The 22695-nt window shown below is 39.0% G+C and overlaps 1 protein-coding gene across 2 annotated transcripts in view; it reads left to right on the forward strand.

Annotated features, from left to right (window-relative positions):
- Positions 1–385: 385 nt before the first annotated feature.
- The window catches only part of hdac7a (histone deacetylase 7a), a 95318-nt gene continuing 73008 nt past the window's right edge, over positions 386–22695 (forward strand). Inside the window, exon 1 of one of the 2 annotated variants that reach the window (XM_079587511.1) lies at positions 386–723. In XM_079587511.1, the coding sequence (XP_079443637.1) occupies positions 705–723 (19 nt within the window). In that variant the 5' untranslated portion in view covers positions 386–704. Of the gene's footprint in view, positions 724–22257; positions 22450–22695 lie in introns of those variants that run through there. The other variant, XM_079587510.1, reaches the window with a different exon arrangement.

Genomic DNA, 22695 nt, shown 5'->3' on the forward strand with positions numbered 1-22695 from the left:
TTCGCATCTGTTGTTTACGACGCTAGCAAGAGCACATGCAGCTTTGCCATCAAAGTCACATATGTCACAATTATGAATGAGAAATCAAAGCTTCAGCTGTAATTTTTTATTTAATTTAATGTGTGTCCTTTTGGGGGTTATAATGTGAAATTTTCCTTTAACACTTAAAGGAGTTTCAATGTCTAAATCTTCCAAAACAAGTGCAAAAACAACATTCGTTCTGTTGTTATTTCATTGCTTTTTGTTGATATTAGTACTTTCGAATAATCGCACTGTTGCTTTTTAGCGTCTGATGTTCACTTTCCTGCTATTGTCTGGCATGGATGGCCCCGGCCTCCTTCGAGTGCGTCCCTCCCACCTCCCCAAACCCCCCAGCCCTCCCTTCAGCACCAAACACACACACACACACACACTCTCTTTCCTCTCCTTTTCTTCCACCGCTTGCAGCTTCAGACATTTGGGGAATCCTGAAACGAGTTGTTCCCGCAAAGAAGGCATTGCCAACTTAGTGTAAGTTCAATCTGAATGAACAGAGGAAACCGAAAGAGGCAGTTTCACTGCGAGCGCTGATATTCCTGCCCTCCCGCGTTTGCTCCTTCATGTCTTTTGTTGTGGACACTGGCTGCACTGGTTGGACACCGTGAGACCCTCTCAGAGGCTTTTTGATTATGGACATAGAGAAACTGTAGAGCCCTTCACACTGCATGTACTCTCGACTTGCTGGTAAGTGTCTGTTTTAAGATCTCTCTCTTTTTCTCTTCAGCTATCGTTTCATTTGACAGGAAGCCTCATCAAGAGCTCGCCTCAGGTCTCTAGAACTTTTCCCCCAAGTTTCGTCAGGTTTTGTGACATCTCAGTCCCGTGCTAGCCTTCCCTGTCAGGGTTTCTCGGGCTTCTTCTTCTTCCCCCGCTCCCTGGGATCTTTCGGAGTGCCTCGACTCGGATTACTGGCTTCCTCCTGTTGTTTGCGGGAGCAGGTTTTCTCCTCCGAGCTCCGGCTCCCCGCTCCCACGCTCCAGCGCAGAGGGGAAGGAAAGCGCTGATAAGAGTTTCGGAGGCTCAGGGAGAGTGGCTTTTGTTAGCAGCCTCGATGTGTGTGTGTGTGTGTGTGCGTGCATCTTATAAGGAGGGGAACTTTTAGCGGTGTGCGAGCCGTTTTCTTCACTTGTTTTGTTGTTTTTGGAGGTAACTTCTCTTTTTATGGGTGGAGGGGTGCGAAAATTGGAAACAGACCCACCCAGAGCCGAAGTGAGTCAGACGGCATGTGTGCATCTGTGTCAGTCTAAGGCAAATAACAATCCCACGGCTTAGAAAAGGGAAACGAGAGATGTTTCTAAATGTTAGACAAGGCAATTCTCTGGAGATTTTAAGGGGCTTGGACTTGATGGCATGATGGACCACATGGTTTTGCATTCGGGAAGAGGAAAGGGGGGAAAAGTGATGGGAAGGGATGGTGCGTGTGTGTGTGTGTGTGTGTGTGTGTGTGTGTGTGTGTGTGTGTTCTGGGTGGGTGGAATAAGATTAGATGTCTGCTGCCTTGTAGCACACTCTTAAAAATAAAGTTTTTTTCTTAGTTTCTTCTTATCAAGGATTATTTCTCAAGGGTCCTTGAGTTGACTGTAAGGGTCTTTATATGTTCCTCAGATGGGTGTATTGGTTTTTGGTTTCTTTAACACCAGTAGAAGTTTTCTGAAGTCGTAGTAGAACTTTAAAAAGGTATTCAATGTGATTAGGCTGTTTAGCTAGGGTTTACCTACCAAAAGGGAACTAAACTGGAATGAGTGATTGAATAGTCAAAATTTGCCATAGTAGTTTTGCCTGGTCACGGACTTGGGAACTTGGTAAAGTTTCTTCTATGAAACTGAAAGATGGATTAATTGAGAGTCGTCTCAAGGATTTGATAGTTTTGTGGACAAGGCAAGGCTAATGTTGGAGACTTGAGAGGAAATGCCCTCTTCTCACATCCATGAGGAAGTGGCCTTGTGGCCAGCCTTGTGATGCATTAATCCCGCAGACTGATGTAGACGTCGGTTTCCCCAGAATCTCATAGCTGCTCGCTTTTGTCTGTGATATGCCCATTTTAACATCGAAATTGGGAAGTAAATATGTAATATGTTGAAGTCTTTAGTTTTGAACTTTAAAGAGAGAAGCTCTGGTCATTCATGCTGCCGTTTTTTTTTTTTCTCTTCTTTTTGCTGAAGTAGTCAATGAATAACATGCCATAAGCACTGAAGACCAAGCGCTTGACTCGATTGTGAGATAGCCAGTAGCTTTTGAACTAATATGAAACTCAAGTCAGATTGTCTCTTTGTCCGGTCTGGTTTTTCTAGAGCATTCAAGCTTCTCTCGAGAGGCCTGAGGTTCCCAGTTTTGAGGGGTATTCATTTACACAGGGATTTAAAACCTTCTTCCTCTCATTATCCGCTCTCTGCTGCACCCCTGTCTCTCAGGAGCGCCTGTGCTATTAGTGATAAGACTGTGTAGCGGTAGCTTTTCCTGTCCTGAGCAGGAAGAGTCACTCTCTGTTCAGCCACTGACTTGTCCTGTATCCATCCTCTCATCCACTGGGAATATCACTGTACTCTTGAGGGCTGCCCTCGGATCATCCAGCTGTTGGCAGCTGCCAGTCCATCTGGACCTCCACATGCTGCAAACTGATATCGGCCCTGTTATTGACCTATCAAAGATACATTCAGCTTAGATGTTCATGGCGGGTTACTTTTAAAAACTATAAAGTGGCTCCAAACTGTTTATTTTGGAATACCTTCCATAAAATAGGCGGATAAGTTTGAGTGTGAGACTACTGGTTTGTGCAAACAATAATAAACAATGATTTTTAAGGTATTCTGGGAGAGTGCGGGTGCGTTGCTAAGTAGTTGCTAGAGTATTCTAAATAGTTTTCAAGTCGCTGCTAAGAGGTTGCTAGGGTGTTCAGGATGGTTTATAGTGTGTTGCTAAGTGGTTGTCAGGGTGATAAGAGGTTGCTAGGCATTCTGGGTTGTTGTTCGGATTGTTGCTTAGGGGTTGTAAGGACATTACTAAGTGGTTGTCACGGTGTTAAGATGTTGCTAGGCTTTCTAGGGTGTTCGGTTGGTGCTTAGGGGTTGTCAGGACATCACCAAGTGGTTGTCAGGATGTTACGATGTTGCTAGGGGTTCTGGGTTATTAGGACATTGCTAAGTGGTTGTTAGGGCATTTCTGAGTGATGCCAGGGTCTTGATAAATGGTTACTATGCTTTTCTAGATGTTTGCAACTTGCTAGGTGCTCTGTTTGGATACTAAGGTGTTGCTAAATGGTTTCTATGGTTTTCTGGGTGGTTACTTTGTCGTTGCCAAATGGTTGGTAGGGTGTTCAGGGTTGCTAAGGCATTGTTAAGAGTTGCAAGGGTTTTCTGAGCTGCAAGGGTTTTCTAAGTGGTCGAAAGAGTGTCAATAAGTGGTTGTTAAGGGTTCTGTGTGGTTGCTAGGGTGTTGCTAAGGAGTTGGTAACTAGCTGTTTTAGACGTTTGCGAAAGTGTTCTTGGTGGTTGTTAGAATGTTCTGGATGGTTGAACAGTGTTTATGTGTGGTTGTTAAGGCATTGATAACTGGCTGCTATGAAGTTAAGGGTGGGTGCCATGTTTTCTAGGTGGATGCTGAAATTTGGCTAAGTGGATACTAGGGTATTGCTAAGAGGTTGCTAGTGCATTTTTAAGTGGCTGCTAGGGTGTTTCTAGATGCTTGCTAGGTGTTCTGGGTGTTTTCTATATTGTTGCTAAGTGGTTGTTAGAGTGTTTTTGGTGGCTTTATTGTGTTGCTAAGTGGTTGCTAGGGGGTCTAGGTGGGTGTTGCTAAATTGTTTCTAGTGTATTCTTAAGTGGTCACTAGGGTCTTCTAGGTGGTTTCTAGAACGTTGCTAAGTGGTTGCTAGTGTGTTCTTAGTGGTTGCTAGGTGGGTTTTACAGATGCTTGCTTTGGCAAGAGCACTAATTAATATGGTCAACCCTGGAAATGTGTGACAGGAAATCTGATCTCCAAGCAGCACTCAGCAACATGTTCTCCCAGAGGCCTGCGGTCAAGAGGGGTGAAGGGGTCGCCTCACTGCACATCCCTTCAGACAAAGATTGATCTTTAAACCTCTCCATTCCCAGACACGCCACATGTCCACACCATCAGAGTTAACAGCCCAGAAGATCCTGCCGGCATGATCCTATAAACAAATATTTGAAGAGTCTTGAAGTGGACTGACACTATTTTCTTGCAATGTCAGATAGGGTTTTATTTCATGAAGCCATTTATATGGAACGTAAAGGCATCGGTAGGTGGCACAGAAAAGGGTCTAACTTTTTGAATTGCTTACACGAGCTGCTTGAGACGTGGAAAAATATCTTCCAAGCATGGCATGATAGTGCAGCTCCACACTGAGCAGGATATGAGAAAACTATTTTTGTCCTCAACAATTTTGGGATTATCCACATGAGTACTTTGTTTATAGAGTCGCAGCGAAGGTTCCTCTCAGATGTGGTCGTGTGTTTGATGCCCTCCTCTGGTGACTTCAGTGTATTGAATAAATAGGACATGTCTATAATAAGTGGATGGAAAAGCCTCTATGCCTTCAAACCACAAAATCAGACACTCAGTTTACATGAAATACTTGTCAAGTATGCGGTGGTTTGCCTTCGATCAGTTTCCTGTTGTAGAATTAGGTATAAGTTTCCATCTTTATCTTGCAGAATATATATCACCACAGGAAGTATAACCTAAATAATTATGTGTATTATGATTGTCGGTTTATCCAGTGACCTTTTGTGACGCATTAGTGTTGTTTTATTCTATATATATAGTGTGCACATGGCATATCAACGCATTTGTTATGTTATGTACGGTATGTATTCTCCTCTTGATTTCCCAAGATATCAAAACAAAAGTCAATATTCATTTCTCATCAGATTCTTATGTATAATCAGAGTCAATGAAGCCAAAACAGTTTCAAAGCACTGTACTTGAGTTGTATACTTGATATTTTAAATTCTTCTAAGGACATTTTGGGAGAAGCATCTGAAACTCAGAAGCAATTACATTTCTCACAAGCCCAAATTAGCTTGTCCAGTAAACATCTCGGTTATCAACATCATCTCGCTCTCTATCTCTCAATTAGAGGAGGTTATTATTTTTTGCGCTTCCTTATCAGTCGCTAAACAAATGTCTATTAAAGAAGGGGGAAAACCTGCTGATGGCAGTCCAAACATTTCCTGGAAAAACACACATAGAATGGCCAGTTATTAATATATTATTTCCAGTGAAGTCCTTACTGTAGCTGATTCATGTTTGCAGCCGAACATGCTGTGAAATCAAGGCAAATCATGCATTAGTTGCACCAACAGTTTTGTGACTTTCAAGCTATAAGCTTGAATCAGTTTTTCATGTGTAAACACAGGTTTGTTTGGGGTTAACATGAAATATAAACACTAAAAAAGTACCTTTTTTAACAGAACTTTGAGGATATGTGCATCTGGCTGGAAAATAAAGAAGTGAACAAAGTGAATGCTTTAGGTTTGGTATTAAAACTGAAACGGACCTCTATCACTTGCCTCACTCCATTTCCTTTTCTTTATTTCTGACCTGTCCATGTGTTTACCAGTTATTGTTTATCATTGATCTCTGTGTTGGAGGGCTGTATTCATGTTCCTGGATGTGACTCAGAGTATGACAGGAACTCTCTTGCGTTACTCATGCACTTCGAGGGTCTTCGTCCCCGCCGCCGTGTTTCATCACCGTCTCGCACACGAAACTACTGAGACTGACGTGTAAAGCCATCGAGGTTTCCACTGTGTCACATCTTGACCGCTGTTTTCCAAGCCGGTCGATCTGCATTCAACTGCACGTCTCTATTTCTGCTGCATCCTCACGGGTATAGAAGACATCATATGAGTATGTTCATGTTGGACGAACATTCAGTTCTGGACTGAAAGTCCCCTGACATACGTTTGCAAAAAAAAAAAAAAAAGTAAACGTATGAAAAGCTTTCACATGCCTGGTGATAAATATCTACATATTCAGATATCTTCAGTGTCGGGCGGAAACCTTCATATTTCGTCTTTTATTTTCATGGTCACCCTTTAGGTCTGTCTGTGAAATATTTCACCAATGAAAAGTTTTAAAAAGAGCTTGTGACTAATCCTCTTAACTCCATTGGCTCCTTAAACTGTCAGTCAAACTTGTTTGCAACAGTCAGACGCGCGTCCATTGCACATTAGCTTGATCCAGCCTGAAAAATGATTTGAGCGTTTAGAAAAAACATTTATGAGACAGTTGTTGTCCGATTTCATTGGTGAATTCAAACATGAAATTTTATTGTAAGCTTGGCGAACAGTTTTGGAGAATTTGATGTGTCCCCATTCAAAGAGACAGGAGCTGCACTTGGTGCCGGAGAGGCGTTTCAAAGATGCCCGCCGAGTGAAATGACTGGTCTTAGGGACTATGGTTCTACCCAAAATTGAACATTTACTCGGCGACCGGTAAAAACGCAGAGCGCTCAGCGTGAAATAGACACTCAGCGCCTCGTTACACTCATGACATTTTACAAACTTGACGCTCCAGTTGAAAACAATTCGAAAAAATAAGCTAGCCACAGGAAAAAATGCTTTGGTGGACACACGGCATAAACTTTAGAACCTGTAAGTTGATGAAAACTTAACTTTACTGCCTTTCTAATGACGGACAAAACACAAGCCTTCAAAATTTGCAAGTAAAAAACTTTGTAACTTCATTTGATCTTGAATTAAAAATATTAATAATATAATGACACATGCAAGTGTCTGCCTATACATATATTGCCATCACATAAACTTTGACAACGTGTTTAATTATTTAAAAAAACACAGTGTTTTCTTATTCCATTTCCTGAAAAGTAATACAGCATGTGCTGCAGTTACGATATGTCAATATGCTCTCAGTTTTGTTTCACACAACGGAAGTAAAATGGGTTACTTAACTTTTCAAATAAAAAATAAAGATTACGGTTAAAACACATACGGCTTTTACTGTCTGAGGCCGTCGGGGAAAGCTGTTAATTCCTACAGTTATTCTCTCATTAAAAATCATGTATATCCAGCAACAAATTCTGTTATACATTAATTTATCCAAAGTGACTTACGAAAGTGAATTTTTCATTTTCAGACGGGGTAATATCAGTAACTAAAACTTACACAATAAGAAGATGTGTTCATTACTTAAAATAAACATGAATTAAATAAAATATAAGTAATCTTAGCTAGCTGCTAAGGCAACATTTTCAGGACATTTAGTAGTAGGGATGCATAACGATTAATCGCAATTAATCGTTTGCAGAATAAAAGTTTTTGTTTACATCATATATGTGTGTGTACTGTGTAAAATAATTATGCATTTATAAATACACACACATGCATGTATATATTTAAAAAATATTTACATGTTTATATACATTTTTATATTTAAATATAATTTATCTTATATATAATTATAAATACTTAATATATAAATAGATTTCTTTCTGAAAATTATACATGCATGTTTGTATATTTATATATACATAATTATTATACACAGTACACACTATATGATGTAAACAAAAACTTTTATTCTGCAAACGATTAATTGCGATTAATCGTTATGCATCCCTACTTAGTAGTAAAATAAACTAAATGCACTGTAAAAAAATTTGCTGCGATTATTTATCACAACTTAAAATCCAACATTGTTTCAACTTTAAAAAGTATGTGTTCATGCTTGACTTAAAATATTAAGTTTAGTTAACTTTAGTTTAGTTAAGTTGGATATTTAAGTTATCTCAACAAATTTTAAGTTGTTATAACTAATCGCAGCCGCATTTTTTGGCCTGGTTTCACATACAGGGCTTAAGCGTGACCTTTGACTGATCTTTTGCTGTTTGTTGGGCTTGACTGATGAATTCAAGCTCGGTCTCTGAGCGCAGCAGCTATAGGTGTTTTCCTGGGTGTGACAGATTTCAGTAGTGAAATACGACAGGGACGACTTCACAGTACAACCACTGAAAGGAACGGGTGAACGTTAGCGAGAGAGGACGAACCAGAGCGAAGACGAGTAGAGACACAGCTCGGGTTTATTTTTAGCTCTCCTTTCCACCTCTTCCACCCACCTTTTCAGGATTGTTGTTGTTAAAAAAGGTGGGCCCGCTGTCGAATGATGTCAAATGTTGTCAGTGGCGGTACATCACGTCCACCTCACAGCTTGCTGGGAATTACCCCGTGTCGGTTTTGAGCTCTTCGCCGTCCATATCGCTCTGCAAACTGAAATCTCATTACAGTTTCCACTCAGGAAATTTTGCGCCTCACACACAACCGTATGAATGCGTTTATGGTGGCAATTTTTTTTTCCATCATACTTGCTTTTATTTGACCAGTTTTATTAGAGCGAAAAGTGAATTATACCTGTGTCGTCTTTCAGTGTGTTTTTATATTCCAATGATTTATGGACTCGCTTTGCTGTAAATCCAGTTACCACACTTTATTTAAGAAAATCTCTGTCGTTTCCCTGAATTTGTTTTTTTTGTGGAGTTCCTCATTCTAACCAAGAGGTTCCTATATTTATATCTGTCTCAAAGCTTTCTGTAAATCTGTCTAGAGATGATTTTAGGGAATTAAAGAATCTGCATCTCTCAAAGAAAGACATAATACTTCTTTACTTCCTCAAACCATATCTGTCAGTTATAGAAATGTCCTGGGTTCAATACAAGTTAAGAGCAAGTATTATTGGGTTTAAAGTCTTTTGGTTATAATTTCCAAAGTGAGTGTATTTTAACATGTGTTTGGTGCATTGATGCAATTCTCTATAGACTTTCATTTTTTATTCCATTACTGTGATTTTTTTTTCCAAACTGAGGGACAATTCACTCTGTAAAAAGCTGTAACCTGCAATCCTTATCTTATAGAGCTATTTCTACCCCCAATTTAACCCATAAAAATTAGTATTGTTGTAAACTAATGCACATACAGGTGGGTTCAGTGATGTTAAATATTTTAATAATATATATAACAATGTATGATATTAAAAATATAATAAATCAAATATTAAAAACATAATATTTTTTATATTAAAACCAGTTAATTTAGATGTTACCATTTTTAGGTTACCATTTCACAGAGCCCATAAAAGGACATGGAAATTATGAGATGGGATGAAAAATTATGTTCACAAATCTTTTACATTCCCTCAAGAAACTTTGTGTTCGCTAGCAAAATTATTGCGTACTCCCAAGAAAGTTTGCGTTCATTCGCAAAACATGAAAGTTTTTTATGAGCGAACACAAAAGTGTTCCGAGCGAATGCAAAGTTTCTCAGGGGAACGCAAACATTTTGTGAGTGAACGCAAAAGCTTTTTTCCATTTCCATGTCCATTTAGGGGCTCAGTACATCCCTCAGACTGTAAAAACAAAAAATGTTGAAGAAAAAATGGTTTCCTATTATATAAACTTCAACATTAAACTCAGTAGACAACATACACTAGGGCTGGTATTGACACAAATTTCACAATTCGATTCTATTTCGATTCACAAGCTTGCGATTCAATCCAGATTCAATCCGATCTCGATTATTTTATAGCAGGTAGCCTACAGTACATGGCAAATTTTCTCAAGGAAAAACAATCTCTCAACTAAACTAAGCCTACATGGGAGCCACTTGGTACTACATTACTACAGCCTATCGAAGGTTAAAATGACAGATTAGTATACATAATTAAATATATATATATATAATTCACGATTTTTGAAATATAAACATTTAAAGGTGGCTGTCAACTGGACGGATTTATTCAAACATGCAATTATATGAAGAGCATTGAAAAATATTAGGCTATGAATATTTAGCTAAATGCTCCTCTAAAATTATTTTTTTCTAGCTGACTAAGGAGTTTATGGTCACTGGATGTGTGTGTGTGTGGTTTTTTCTTTTTTTTCAAAGGTAAATGTGATAGGCTACGTGACATTGTTTACCAGCTGTTTTAATGACGTCTACGCTTTTGAAACACGGATTGAGTGATTAATGATGAGACATGATACCGATTTCGGTAAGTTGTAGGCTACTGTGGTTTTTTTTAACATAGGCCTACCTTCAGATGTTCATTCATGATTATTTGTTGCTGTAACCGGTATTAAAGCGGAGATTATCAGTTCACACGCTGCCACTTCACTTCTGAGGCACTACAGCGATCAACGCCACATTAAAACGCCACATTAAACGGCATTATCTTTTTGAATTTCGTAGTTAAATGGACAGAATTTGAAATCTGAGACTTTGTTTCATATCATATCCACGCACGTCTTTCAAAATAAAAGTCCCGTTACAGAAAAAAAAAATCTTGTCGTTTCTTTGACTGCACACTCCGACCCACCAGTTGAGAAACACTGATTTAGACAACTTTACTGCTCAAGCAACACATTTTTGTGAAAAGTGTATAAGCACCTAATATAAGCACAAAATTTGCTTTAACAAGTTTTAAATAAGTTTTTAAACCCCCTGGAAGGACTTTCCCCATAGACTTAGGCCTACTGTGAATACAGTAGCTTAACAGCATTTTGGTTGGACCTGTATTTTTCTTGAAAGCCCCTCGCCCGTCCCCACTATGTTTTTTTTTTCCATGCTGTAATTGAGTAAAGACTGATGTATTGATGTGCTGGGGGTCTCTGATGTAGGTGATCGCCTCATATCATATGAAACGGTTTCCAGCAGCAGTAACTGAACTCTCAGCACTGCACCAGTACGCTTTGAGCTGCCCACACTTACCCACATACCCAAAAACACTGGAAAGAGAGCGTGGAAACACTTCATATGTCGCTCTTCTCACCTCATCTTCCTGCTGTTTTTTTTAATGCATTGTGCATTATTGTTTATTTAAAAAGAGAGCGAGGGAGAGACTGTTGGCCATTATTTCCAGCAGCAGAAACCCAGTGCAGTGACCTGTGCGTCACTGATAAGTGCATGTGTGTTTAAGTGTACACTACGTTGTGCAACTGTACTCATTAGCTTCAGTGTTTGAGTTAAAGGATTATAATGTGATAACGGCTTGTTTGAGGATCATTAGGGAAAAAAGCAGCCGCAGAGTGACCTCTGACCTTCAAACTGTTTCAGCACTTTAATAATAATGATTAACTCAGCAACACTGTTCATTCATTTTTGTATTGAAACACTAAAATAAAATTAACACATCTCACCATCGTGAATTACATGTAACATATAAATAATAAGGATGGATGGATGGATGGATGGATGGATGGATGGACGATAGATAGATAGATAGATAGATAGATAGATAGATAGATAGATAGATAGATAGATAGATAGATAGATAGATAGATAGATAGATAGATAGATAGATAGATAGATAGATAGATAGACATAATACAAAGCAGGGTGTGAAAGGGTGTGAAATTAAACCACTCCTGGATATTTAAAGACACTGTTGCTGCCAAGAAGACAGAGCCAAATACATTTATTTTGAAGCTTTTAAAGGGATAGTTCACCAGAAATGTTTCGTTTTTCATTGAACACAAAATGAGATATTTAGAGTAATGTTCACATTGCTCTTTTACATATATGAATGCAAAAGGTGTTGTCAAGCTCCAGAAAGAACAAAAGGCAGTAAAAATATAATAGTATTCTGAAGTCACAGAGTCAGACTGCATTTCTTATTGTTGTTCACTGAAAATCTCATTCACATTTCCACTGTCTATGACACTACGAAGCGTCATTGTGAGGAAAAGAGCAGCTCGAAGATTTGTCTAAACATCTTTTGAGCACGAACGTAAATCACACAGATTCGAAATGACATTAGAGTGAGTAAACGATGGCAGAAGTTTGATTTTAGTGTTAACTATCCCTTTAGTAACCGAGTTATTTTGATGCGCTGCTATCGCCAGAAGCAGGGAGATTTGCACTTGTGTAAAATGCACACTACAGCGGTAAAACCGCGTCACATGGCTCCTCATGGTAAGTGGTGTTCGTGTGAGTCACCGCTGCAGTCATTATGAATGAAAAGATTCCCCAACTCAATGTTTAACCTTTACCACTTCTGCCATCCATGCATGTTTTTTTTTCTTTTCTTTTTTTTTTTTGCAGGGCTTGCAATTACAAAAAAAATAACGTCTTCAGGTTTCAGTGCAACTGAAGAAAAACCAATAAAGCAGAATCGAGACGAATGTGCCAAAATCAGTCCCAAATCCTCCAATTCAAAGAGCTTGAATCGCTTCCAAGATTCTTGGAATACTGCACCTCCCACGAGGCTTTTGTACAATTTTTAAACTCCTGACATGGGATTTTTAATTAGCGGCTGGAGGCCAGTCTCAGCCTGAAGCCAAAGTAAACTGTCAGACACAATGTGCTGTAGTTTGTGTTAGCTTTGCCTCGCTTTAGTCATGTATGAGTCACATTATCTGAAGTGTAACGCCGCTCCACACCCCACCCTGAAATACTCCTCCCTAATAATCCCCATTCCCATCACACACACTCTCCTTTTCTCTCCGCACCCTCTCTTTTCTCTTTTCCTTGCACTCTATCTCCTTTCCTTCAGTTCCATCTGTTTTTTCTCTGTGTTTTCAATGCCTCTCCCACTTGGAGCTCCCTGGCCCCATTGCCCTGTGTCTCTCAGGACTCTCTCTCCTTATCCAGCATTCCTCAAATTCCGTCAGGGTTCTTAAGGGACAGACCCTTCTGGCAAACCGTAAACCCCCCCCCCCTCTCTCTCTGACCCAATTCAATTTCAATTTTGTATTCCTTATTGGCATTAGGAAAATGTAGCATGAGTAGTAAAATAGTATTTCATATACAGCTACAGTGCTATGCATAAGTTTAGACACCCATGCTAAAGTTGACTAAAAAGAGGAATAAAAAATCATCTTTTGGAAATTGAACTTAATGCCTTAATTTAAAAAAATAGGAAAAATCCAACCTTTAAGGACACCAATTATCTTTGTGAATGAATAATGTATCGTAAATAAATAAATGTTCTTCCTTAAAATACAGGGTGCATAAGTTTGGACACCCCTATGTTAAATTCCCATAGAGGCAGGCAGATTTTTATTTTTAAAGGCCAGTTACTATATGGATCCAGGATACTCAGCATCCTGATAAAGTTCCCTTGGCCTCTGGAATTAAAATAGCCCCACATCATCACACACTCTTCACTATACCTGGAGATTGGCATGGAGTACTTTCCATAAGATCATCTCTCAATGCAAATCAAACCAGCTGTTAGGCTAACTGAAATAAAACCATGCCAATCTCTAGGTATGGGGAAGGGTATGTGATGATGTGGGGATATTTTAATTCCAAAGGCCAGGGGAACTTTATCAGGATGCAGAGTATCCTGGATCCATGAAGTAACTGGCCTTTAAAAATAAAAATCTGCCTGCCTCTATGGGAGTTTAACATAGGGGTGTCCAAACTTATGCACCCTGTATTTTAAGGAAGAACATTTATTTATTTACGATACATTATTCATTCACAACGAAAATTGGTGTCCTTAAAGGTTGGATTTTTCCTATTTTTTTAAATTAAGGCATTAAGTTCAATTTCCAAAAGATGATTTTTTATTCCTCTTTTTAGTCAACTTTAGCATGGGTGTCTAAACTTATGCATAGCACTGTAATTAAAAATAAATTCATAAATAATAATAATAAAATAATCATTATTGAATTATTTTTAAAAGTTACTTAAGCCACAATATTTAATAGTATTAAATGTATTTCATTACAAATAAGGCCTCTTCTTCCATATAAAAGAAGAAGAAAAAACATCACAATCTCTTAACCCTTACATCACACACACACCCCAACAAATTTATTGGCTTTTTTTCCCCCCTATCACATATTTTCTTATTCATTAGGTATCGAAAGATTACACCAGCAGAATCCATCCTGTGAAATTTTTTTTGAAATTAGACATTGCGTTAACATGTAAATGTTACTGTAAACTTTTTAGCCGGCTCCTCCCACCTAGTGGGCGCTGTCATGTTTCATATTACAACATTTACTGCACTACTTAAGAATCAAATATTTTTCAAACCTGACAAAACGCATATCGTCGAAAAGGTCTGAGAGTTGAGGTTCCATATTTGGTGACTGTTTTGCGATAAAAGTGATATTGTGAGAGAAATGTATTATTTTGTGACAGGAGGATGCCTAAAAAAAAATCAATGAAATGTGTGTCACCCGGTTTCTTTTTTGTATTTCGTTTAATGCCTAAACTAAATCTCATAGGAATCTCAGTTTATTTGTGATATCAACTTCAAATGTGGCTAGACAAATGGCTTTGAGTCCAAAAGATTTTTTAGCAAATAAAAAATGTTTAGTACAGTACATATGCTTTACAGTATGTTGCAACTTAAAAATGTTTACACTTTCATTTTTAGGTCTATATTCCAAAGCATTCATGAATTGCAGCCATTTAAAGTCCCCCTGTAGTCAATCATTTTATCCCTTAAAACTCATCTTTGATCACCAAAATTACATATTTATTTAGTTTTATCCTTGAATTTTTTTTGTCATGCCTTAAAATAGCTTGAATGTAACTCTACACCCTTGCTTCATTTAGTATACACGTTCCCCGCCTCCACTCACTCACAGCAGATCAGAGATCCACTCGTTGACAATCACACGTTAATCTGATTGGTTACAAGGTAACTAACAGCATCGCAAAAGTTGTGTGTTTGGAACGACAGCTCTCGACCTGTGGTTAGACGTTTCTTGTTTGCATGACGTGGACTTCATAAACCCTTATTTATGAAGCTGACATTCAATACAATCTGTACCTTTTATTTAGAATATATACAAATGTCATTTACGTCTTTTAGTTTGTCAAGAGATTTAAAGCAACATTTGTGAAGAGTGCGCATGTGAACGTGATCTACTGAGTAAGAACGAGCCTATGATTGAATCTGGAAATAAAGCAAAATATCTGAGGAAAAATGAGAAATAGTCCTCAGATGCCATGTTCATAATTTATAGCAAAACATCTAGCGCTAATTTGATCACAAACAGATTCATTAAAAGAAGTCATTACTTCACCACATGCGTGACATCATTACCAACGTGGTTGAACGACCAATTTGTGACAGTGCGGTTTCGGGAAACAGTCGTGACGATGCAGCGTAATATGGTAGTGAAGCAGAGTTACTGTACGTCATTGTACGGGAAACGCACCCCTGGATGATGTGGTGGCAGCCATATTGCACCAGAACGCCCACCACACACTTACTGGTGGAGAGGAGACGGAGTGATGAAGCCAATCAGTGTATATGGGGATGATCAAGAGGCCATGATGATGGACAGAGGCCAAAGGGAAAATTTGGCCAGGATGCCGGGGTTACACCCCTACTCTCTCCATCCTGGGATTTTTTATGACCACAGAGAGTCAGGACCTCAGTTTAACGTCTGATCCGAAGGACGGCGCTCTTTGTCAGTATAGTGTCCCCGTCACTATACTGGGGTGTAGGACCCACACAGACCACAGGGAGAGCGCCCCCTGCTGGCCTCACTAACACCTCTTCCAGCAGCAACCTGGTTTTCCTGGGAGATCTCCCATCCAGGTACTGACCAGGCTCAGCCCTGCTTAGCTTCAGTGGGCAACCAGTCTTGGGCTTTATTTAGCGTTCATGTAAACACTATGTTCGGATTCATCAGTCTTAATGAATGAATTCTGTTTAAAAAAAATTGTGTCCATGTAAACATATAGCTATAGTTGCTACTAATTGCATATTTTCTCAAACAGTAAAGCAATAAAGCGGGGTTAGGGTTTGATTCCCAGGGAATGCAGACTTGACAAAATGTGTACCTATGCAATTAAGTCATTTTGGATTAAAGCGTCTGCCAAATTCATAAATATACATCAGTATCAGCGTATTTGGCTAATGTTATACTCAGGCATTAAAGGGTAAAGGGAGGCTGAGAGTTGAACAGAGCCGTCGTAACTGCTGACATTTCCACACAACAGACTCCGGGCCTGTGCATGACTCTTTTACTGTCTATCCAAATGCCACAGAGAATCCGATTAAAGCTTATCAATGGCTGCTATTATAACGCCACCCATCCCAATCAAACCTGCCACATTAGCAGAGGAACACTGCCATGCTTTCATTGAATGTGTGTGTGTGTGGTTATTTTAGAGGAAGGTAGTGTAGCTGAAATTGAAAGAGCACATTGAGGCCAGAGATGTAATCAAATCTGGTTGATTCATATGACTAGTTTGCTGGCATTCGCCAGCCATCAGTTTCCCAATACCGTGTTGTCTCAGAAATAGAAAGAGAAAAAAGGAGAAATAAAGGGAGAATACGGTTTCTGTATGAAGCAAAGGGAACACACCTTGTTCTCTTGGATCTCCCAAATTTAATAATTAGGACAGTGTGGAGCTGGGTTATAATTTTTTTTTACTTTGACCTTTCTGTATGAAATATTTTTAATTTAAGAATATCTTACTGAGACTTGAGTGTTGCTTGTTCATGCAGCACCATCATGATGCTAGGGTGTTGCTATGCTCTTATTAAGGAGTTATGAATGGTTGTTATGTTGCAATGCCGTTACTAGGATATTCTGGGTGGTTTCCAGGGTGTTGCTAAGCAGCCATTAAACTGGTCCAAGTGATTGTTAGCCTGTTGCTATACAGTTGCTAGGGTGTTCTGAGTGGTTGCCAGGACATCGCTATATGCAGTCACTGAGGCATTCCAAGTGATTTTTAGCACATTGCTATACGGTTTCTACTGGGTGTACTGGTTGGTTGCCAGGGTGTTGCTATATGTATATATAGTCTGTACAGCATTCCAAATGATTGTTAGCACATTCCTATACGGTTCCTAGAGTTTACTGGGTGTTTACCAGGGTGTTGCTATATAGAGTCAGTAAAGCATTCCAAATGATTGTAAGCACGTTCCTATTATTGTTCCTAGAGAGTTCTGAGTGGTGGCCAGGATGTTGCTATATACGGTAAAGAGCATTATAAATGATTATTAGCACATTGCTATATAGTTCCTAGGTTGCTAGGAAGTTGCTATGCAGTCATTAATGCTTTCTAAGTGATTATTAACATGTTGCTATACAGTTCCTAGAGTGTTCTGTGTGGTTGCCAGGGTGTTGCTATTTATCAATGCTATATATATTAAATACGAATGGCTCTAGAATAGGCTCTAGGATATTCCGGTCTCTAAATTTGAATTGGTCCACCTTCTGTGTAAGTGTTTTCTGTGTTTTTTGTTTGTTTTTTGTCTGTTTTATCACCAGGTAAAAACTGTAAGTTCAATCATACCTGAGCAATAGTAAAAGTGCTTGGCTTAGCAAACACCATTAAAAATAATCACAGTCCAATAGGGTTGATCATTTCACTGGATGAAAAACATCACTAAGAAGAGTAAGTCTGGATGAGTCTGTCACCTGACGGGACAGACATGAAAATCAGGGAAACTCAACAGGCAGAGAGGAGCTGCTCCAAATCAAATTGCCTCAAACTATCACTTTTTTTTTTCTTCACTAAAATGTTTTTCTCCCAAAATGTAAACCACGAGCACAGCATCCCGTCTGAATTTGGACTGACATATTTATAGTCGGATGTTTTTTTTTTCCTTCATTATTTCGCTGAAGGGACACACCATGTTCATGATTAACTATGGTGTTGGCCTGTTAGAGAGGATCTCATTAGTGTGAAACACATTTAAGTTTGTGTTTGTCGGCAAGTGGATTGAGAAAATGAATAATGGCTAACAGCCTCTTTCTTCGAAACACTGTTAAGCCGGTCGTATGTTTTCGACATTGATAATAATCAGAAATGTTATCAAATCAAGTATCAAATCATAATAATAGAATGATTTCTGAAGGATCATGTGTCACTGAATACGGGATAAAGTACATTTTATATATTACAATAGAAAACAGTTCTTTTAAATACGAATAATATTTCACAATATTACTGTTTTTACTGTATGAACAAATGAATGCGGCCTTGGTGAGCATAAGAGACACAAGACAAACAAAACACTAACCGAGCTCAAACTTTTAAATGGTAGTGTACATTACACCTTTACCTGCGTATTAATGAAACCGTTTAATTTATTGGAGGAGCGCTAGTGTAATCAGCACCTCCAAGTCCGAGGTTATGGTTCTCAGTCGGAAAAGGGTGGCTTGCACGCTTCAGGTTGGTGGAGAGTTCCTGCCTCAAGTGGAGGAGTTCAAGTATCTTGGGGTCTTGTTCACGAGTGAGGGAAGGATTGAACGGGAGATTGACAGACGGATCAGTGCAGCTTCTGCAGTAATCAAACGTAGCGTTACTTCTGGCAGGTCACGTTAGTCAAGCTCGCATCAGCTGACTGTCAGCTGACCCACATCTACCTATAGGAATACGACGCCTATCACATATACATATATAAGCTCCTTCAGTATTATCAGCTGCTATCGCGTTTCTCAGGAGCGAATTACCCTCCTCCCTCCCCAGCTCCTCCTCTCATCCAGTCAGGATTTGGCGTTCTGATTCCCCTTGAATCAGAATAAATTCTCGAATCATGTTGTACTTTAAAATCTTGAATTAATGATATCTGCAATACGCTCATGTTGGTTCTGTTCTGTTTACCCTAAGGGGGTTATTGCTGCTCTCCCGGCTCTTATCCATGCTCGGCTGTGTGGTTGCGCAGGGAGTTCTCGCCCAGAACAGAACCATACCGCCAATACAAACTGTATGCTACTGTCAATCGTATTTTGACGATAGTGGTCCTGACAGAAATGCAGTCGATGTACCGGTCTGTCGTGGTGAAGAAGGAGCTGAGCTGCTAGGCGAAGCTCTCGATTTACCGGTCGATCTACGTTCTGACTCTCAAGCTTTGGGTCATGACCGAAACAAGCTTTCTCCGCAGGGTGGCTGGGCGATCCTTTAGAGAGAGGGTGAGGAGCTCGGTCACTCGGGAGGAGCTCAGAGTAGAGCCGCTGCTCCTCCGCATCGAGAGGGGTCAGCTGAGGGGCCTCGGGATCTATTCCGGATGCCTCCTGGACGCCTTCCCGGGAAGGTGTTCCGGGCGCGTCCCACCGGGAGGAGACCCTGGGGAAGACCTTGGACACGCTGGAGGTATTATATCTCCCGGCTGGCCTGGGAACGCCTCAGTGTCCCCCCGGAAGAGCTAGAGGAAGTGTCTAGGGAGAGGGAAGTCTAGGCGTCCCCGGATAAGCCGAAGAAGATGATGAGTTTTTATTTCTGTCATCATTTACTCCCTCTCCAAACATGAGTAAACAGTCAGAACACACATATTTTGATTTCTCGTCTTTGCCTAAAGAGAGGAGCGCTAGTGTACGCCTGTGTCTGTTCTGTGGAAATGTGTGACTGAGGCTGAGCACTTCCTGTCACTACCGAACACATTCTCTCTTTGTCTTTTGCTAACTTTTAACGAAAGAACCTCTGATGTCTATCATTCAGTATGTAAAAACAAAAGTGTGTTTAAATCATTTATAGTACATGATGCAAAGATAAATGTTAATCAGACGTTTAAGCTTCGGCATGCAAGAGCTAAGTCTAAGACCACCAATAGACTTTTTCTATTTTATTACAACAATCATTTATAATGGACACAAAAAAGGGGTTTTGGCACCAATGCAGTGTTTTGGTTCCCCTAAAAACCTTTCACGGAGCAATTCTTAAGAAGCAAATTTTTTTCCTTAGTCTTAAAAATTGTAAAAATATTTTCTATACTATAAAGAACCTGATTGTAGAATGGAACGTGGATGTTAAAGGTTCTTCATGAAAGCATCAGTCCCAATAAATAACCTTTATTTTTAAGAGTAGTTCGTCATTTCTGCTTTCAGATATATGCATATATTACAGAATATGATTGTTAGAGCAGTATGTTTGTTCCATTGTGTTCTGTTCCTATTTGCCCGTTGTTCCCTTTGCAACTCCGGCTGAATCCGAAATCACCCTCTAGTCTATACCCTTCATTAACGTATTCATATTCAAAACGTATTAATGACGTATTCATGACGTATTCATTAAAGACTGTTTTTTGTTGATATCTCCTTCGTCATCATGCACTTTCATCAGAACGTTCCAGTGTGTGTGTGTGTGTGTGTGTGTGTGTGTGTGTCGTCTGTTCCCCTACTGAGCTGCTTCACTGTCAGATCATGGTCTTGTTATTTTCAGCTTCTGCCGGATATGATTCAGACTGAAGGACTGTGTAATTATAACACACACACACACACACACACACACACACACACACAAAGGGTTTCTGGTAAGACTGTTGGGATCCCCCGGTTGGAGGAGCATTAGGTGCAGCACAACACTGTTAGTTTCATTACATTTTAGTTGTGTGTGTGTGTGTGTGTGTGTGTGTGTGTGTGTGTGTGTGTGTGTGTGTGTGTGTGTGTGTGTGTGTGTGTGTGTGTGTGTGTGTGCATGGGGGTATGTTGTTTCCTCTGCCCTAGAAATAATTTTAGTAAGTAGCCTATTTAAATAGCACTGAGGTTATAAGCACCGGAAGCCCCTTACATGTAAAACGCATGCTTTCAGTATTAATAAACCTGCACATGCTGTGTTTGTAGCTTATTTATAACAAACTGAACTTTCTTAAATATTTAAATATTATTCATACTGTAGTTGTACGACAGCACGATCATAATAAAAGCATGCAGTCCCAAAAACTGCTTTATATAATGACCAAAAATGCAGTAGGTACGCAGTTACACGGCGGTGACGAAAAGTGAGCGAGTGAGCCTCTCAGAGGAAACCAGAAACCCACTGGAGAGAGACCGGCTGTGTGTCCTGGTTTCTGAGAAACGGGTCATGTAGTGGTTTCACAGCGCGTGTGCGGCGCGTGAATGCTGACCGGTTCTGTTTTACTGAGGAAGGAAGGAAGGAAGGAAAGAGAAAGAAAGAAAGAAAGAAAGAAAGAAAGAAAGAAAGAAAGAAAGAAAGAAAGAAAGAAAGAAAGAAAGAAAGAAAGAAAGAAAGAAAGAAAGAAAGAAAGAAAGAAATATGCAGATACTGTACGTTTACAAGGGTTTGCATCATGCACGGATGTCCTGTCATATATGAACTCGTGTTATCTTTGGTGGACATCGCAAAAAAGGTTTCCTTATTGGTTAGGCCAGATTTTTAAGCACGTTTTGACCTGAAGATGAACAGAGATACAATATTAAACTTGAGTTACAACAATTTTAGTGAACGCGTAAAAATGTGAAAAATCTGAAGAATGCAATAAGTGTATTAGTAGGCTATTGTATATCAACAGAGATAAAGAATGCACAAACAGACAGAAATTAATTAAAAGATTTTTTGATTCTTGTTTATAGAGAGGTTTATTAAGGTGAACTACTAATATGGGCTGTCAAAAGATTAACCGGGATTAATCACATCCAAAATAAAAGTTTGTGTTTCCATAATATATGTGTGTGTACTGTGTATAATTGTTTATATATATAAAAACACACACAATTATGTATATATTTAAGAAAAATTGGTTATATTTATATATAAAATATTTATATATAATATAAATTATATAAATGTATATACATTATATAAATGCAATTATTCCTTAAATATATACATGAATGTGTGTGTATTTATACATAATAATTCTACAGAGTATACACACATATATTATGTAAACACAAACTTTTATTTTGGATGTGATTAATCACGATTAATCTTTTGACAGCCCTAATATATATATATATATATATAATTGTTTATTTATTTGAATGCTTTTGAAGCAAATATAGCATGTTTAATAAAAAATATAGTAAAAATAGTATTGTGATATATTTTTTTACATTAATTGTATTTATTCCTGTGATGAGAGCTGAATATTCAGCATCATTACTTCAGTCTTCAGTGTCACATGATCCTTCAGAAATCACTCTAATATGCTGATTTAATGCATAAATATGATAAATTCGTATTGGTGCTCAGTTAGCATAACCTATTATTATTATGATTATTTTGCATTTTTTATTTGAACCTCTTCTGTTGTTCATTTATATCCACACCAGCACCTGCTGTACTGAAATATGCCGTGGTTTGAACGGTGAGTAGTTCCAGAACTGAAGAACTTTAGAGAGTGCACTGTGGATGTGGCTACAGCCTCAGCCAATCAAATCACAGAGAAGGAAACAATGCGAGAATGCAGGCGTGAGACGTCACTCGCTATTTTTGGAGAGCTCCGCCCACATTTCTATTTTCGTCCGCCTCGGGGGGCGGGGCTTACCGAGAGATACTTGTAATAACTCACTTTCTCCCTCTCGTACCACTGCCGAACATCGCGGCTGCTCTTTTTTAATGGATGTCAGACTACTAACTGAGGATTAACACAAGCTTTAACAGGGCAGGCATTTGGACATTAAAACCAGGCGTAAAGACTTCTGCAAAAAAGAAGAAGGAGTTTCAAACAAGGGAATAACGACCTGTTGCATGATTTTATCTTTCACACAAGGTACAGGCTGTCTTATATTATAAACGCGTCCTGTTTTGCTTTAGTCTTTATAAGGAAGTCAGTTTGCTTGGCATTTCCAGTGTGCCTTATGAAAGCTTTTGCATGATTTCACTCGCTTATTGTGATCTGTCAATCTATTTTGCGATTTTTTTGAGTAGCCTAATTAATTATTTCTGTTGTCAAGCATGGCTTTCAAAAGACATAATCATTAGGCCTGTGTAGATGATGTAAATATGTGCATTACTT

Source organism: Phoxinus phoxinus (assembly GCF_949152265.1).
Source record: "Phoxinus phoxinus genome assembly, chromosome: 18".
Taxonomy (NCBI): Eukaryota; Metazoa; Chordata; class Actinopteri; order Cypriniformes; family Leuciscidae; genus Phoxinus; species Phoxinus phoxinus.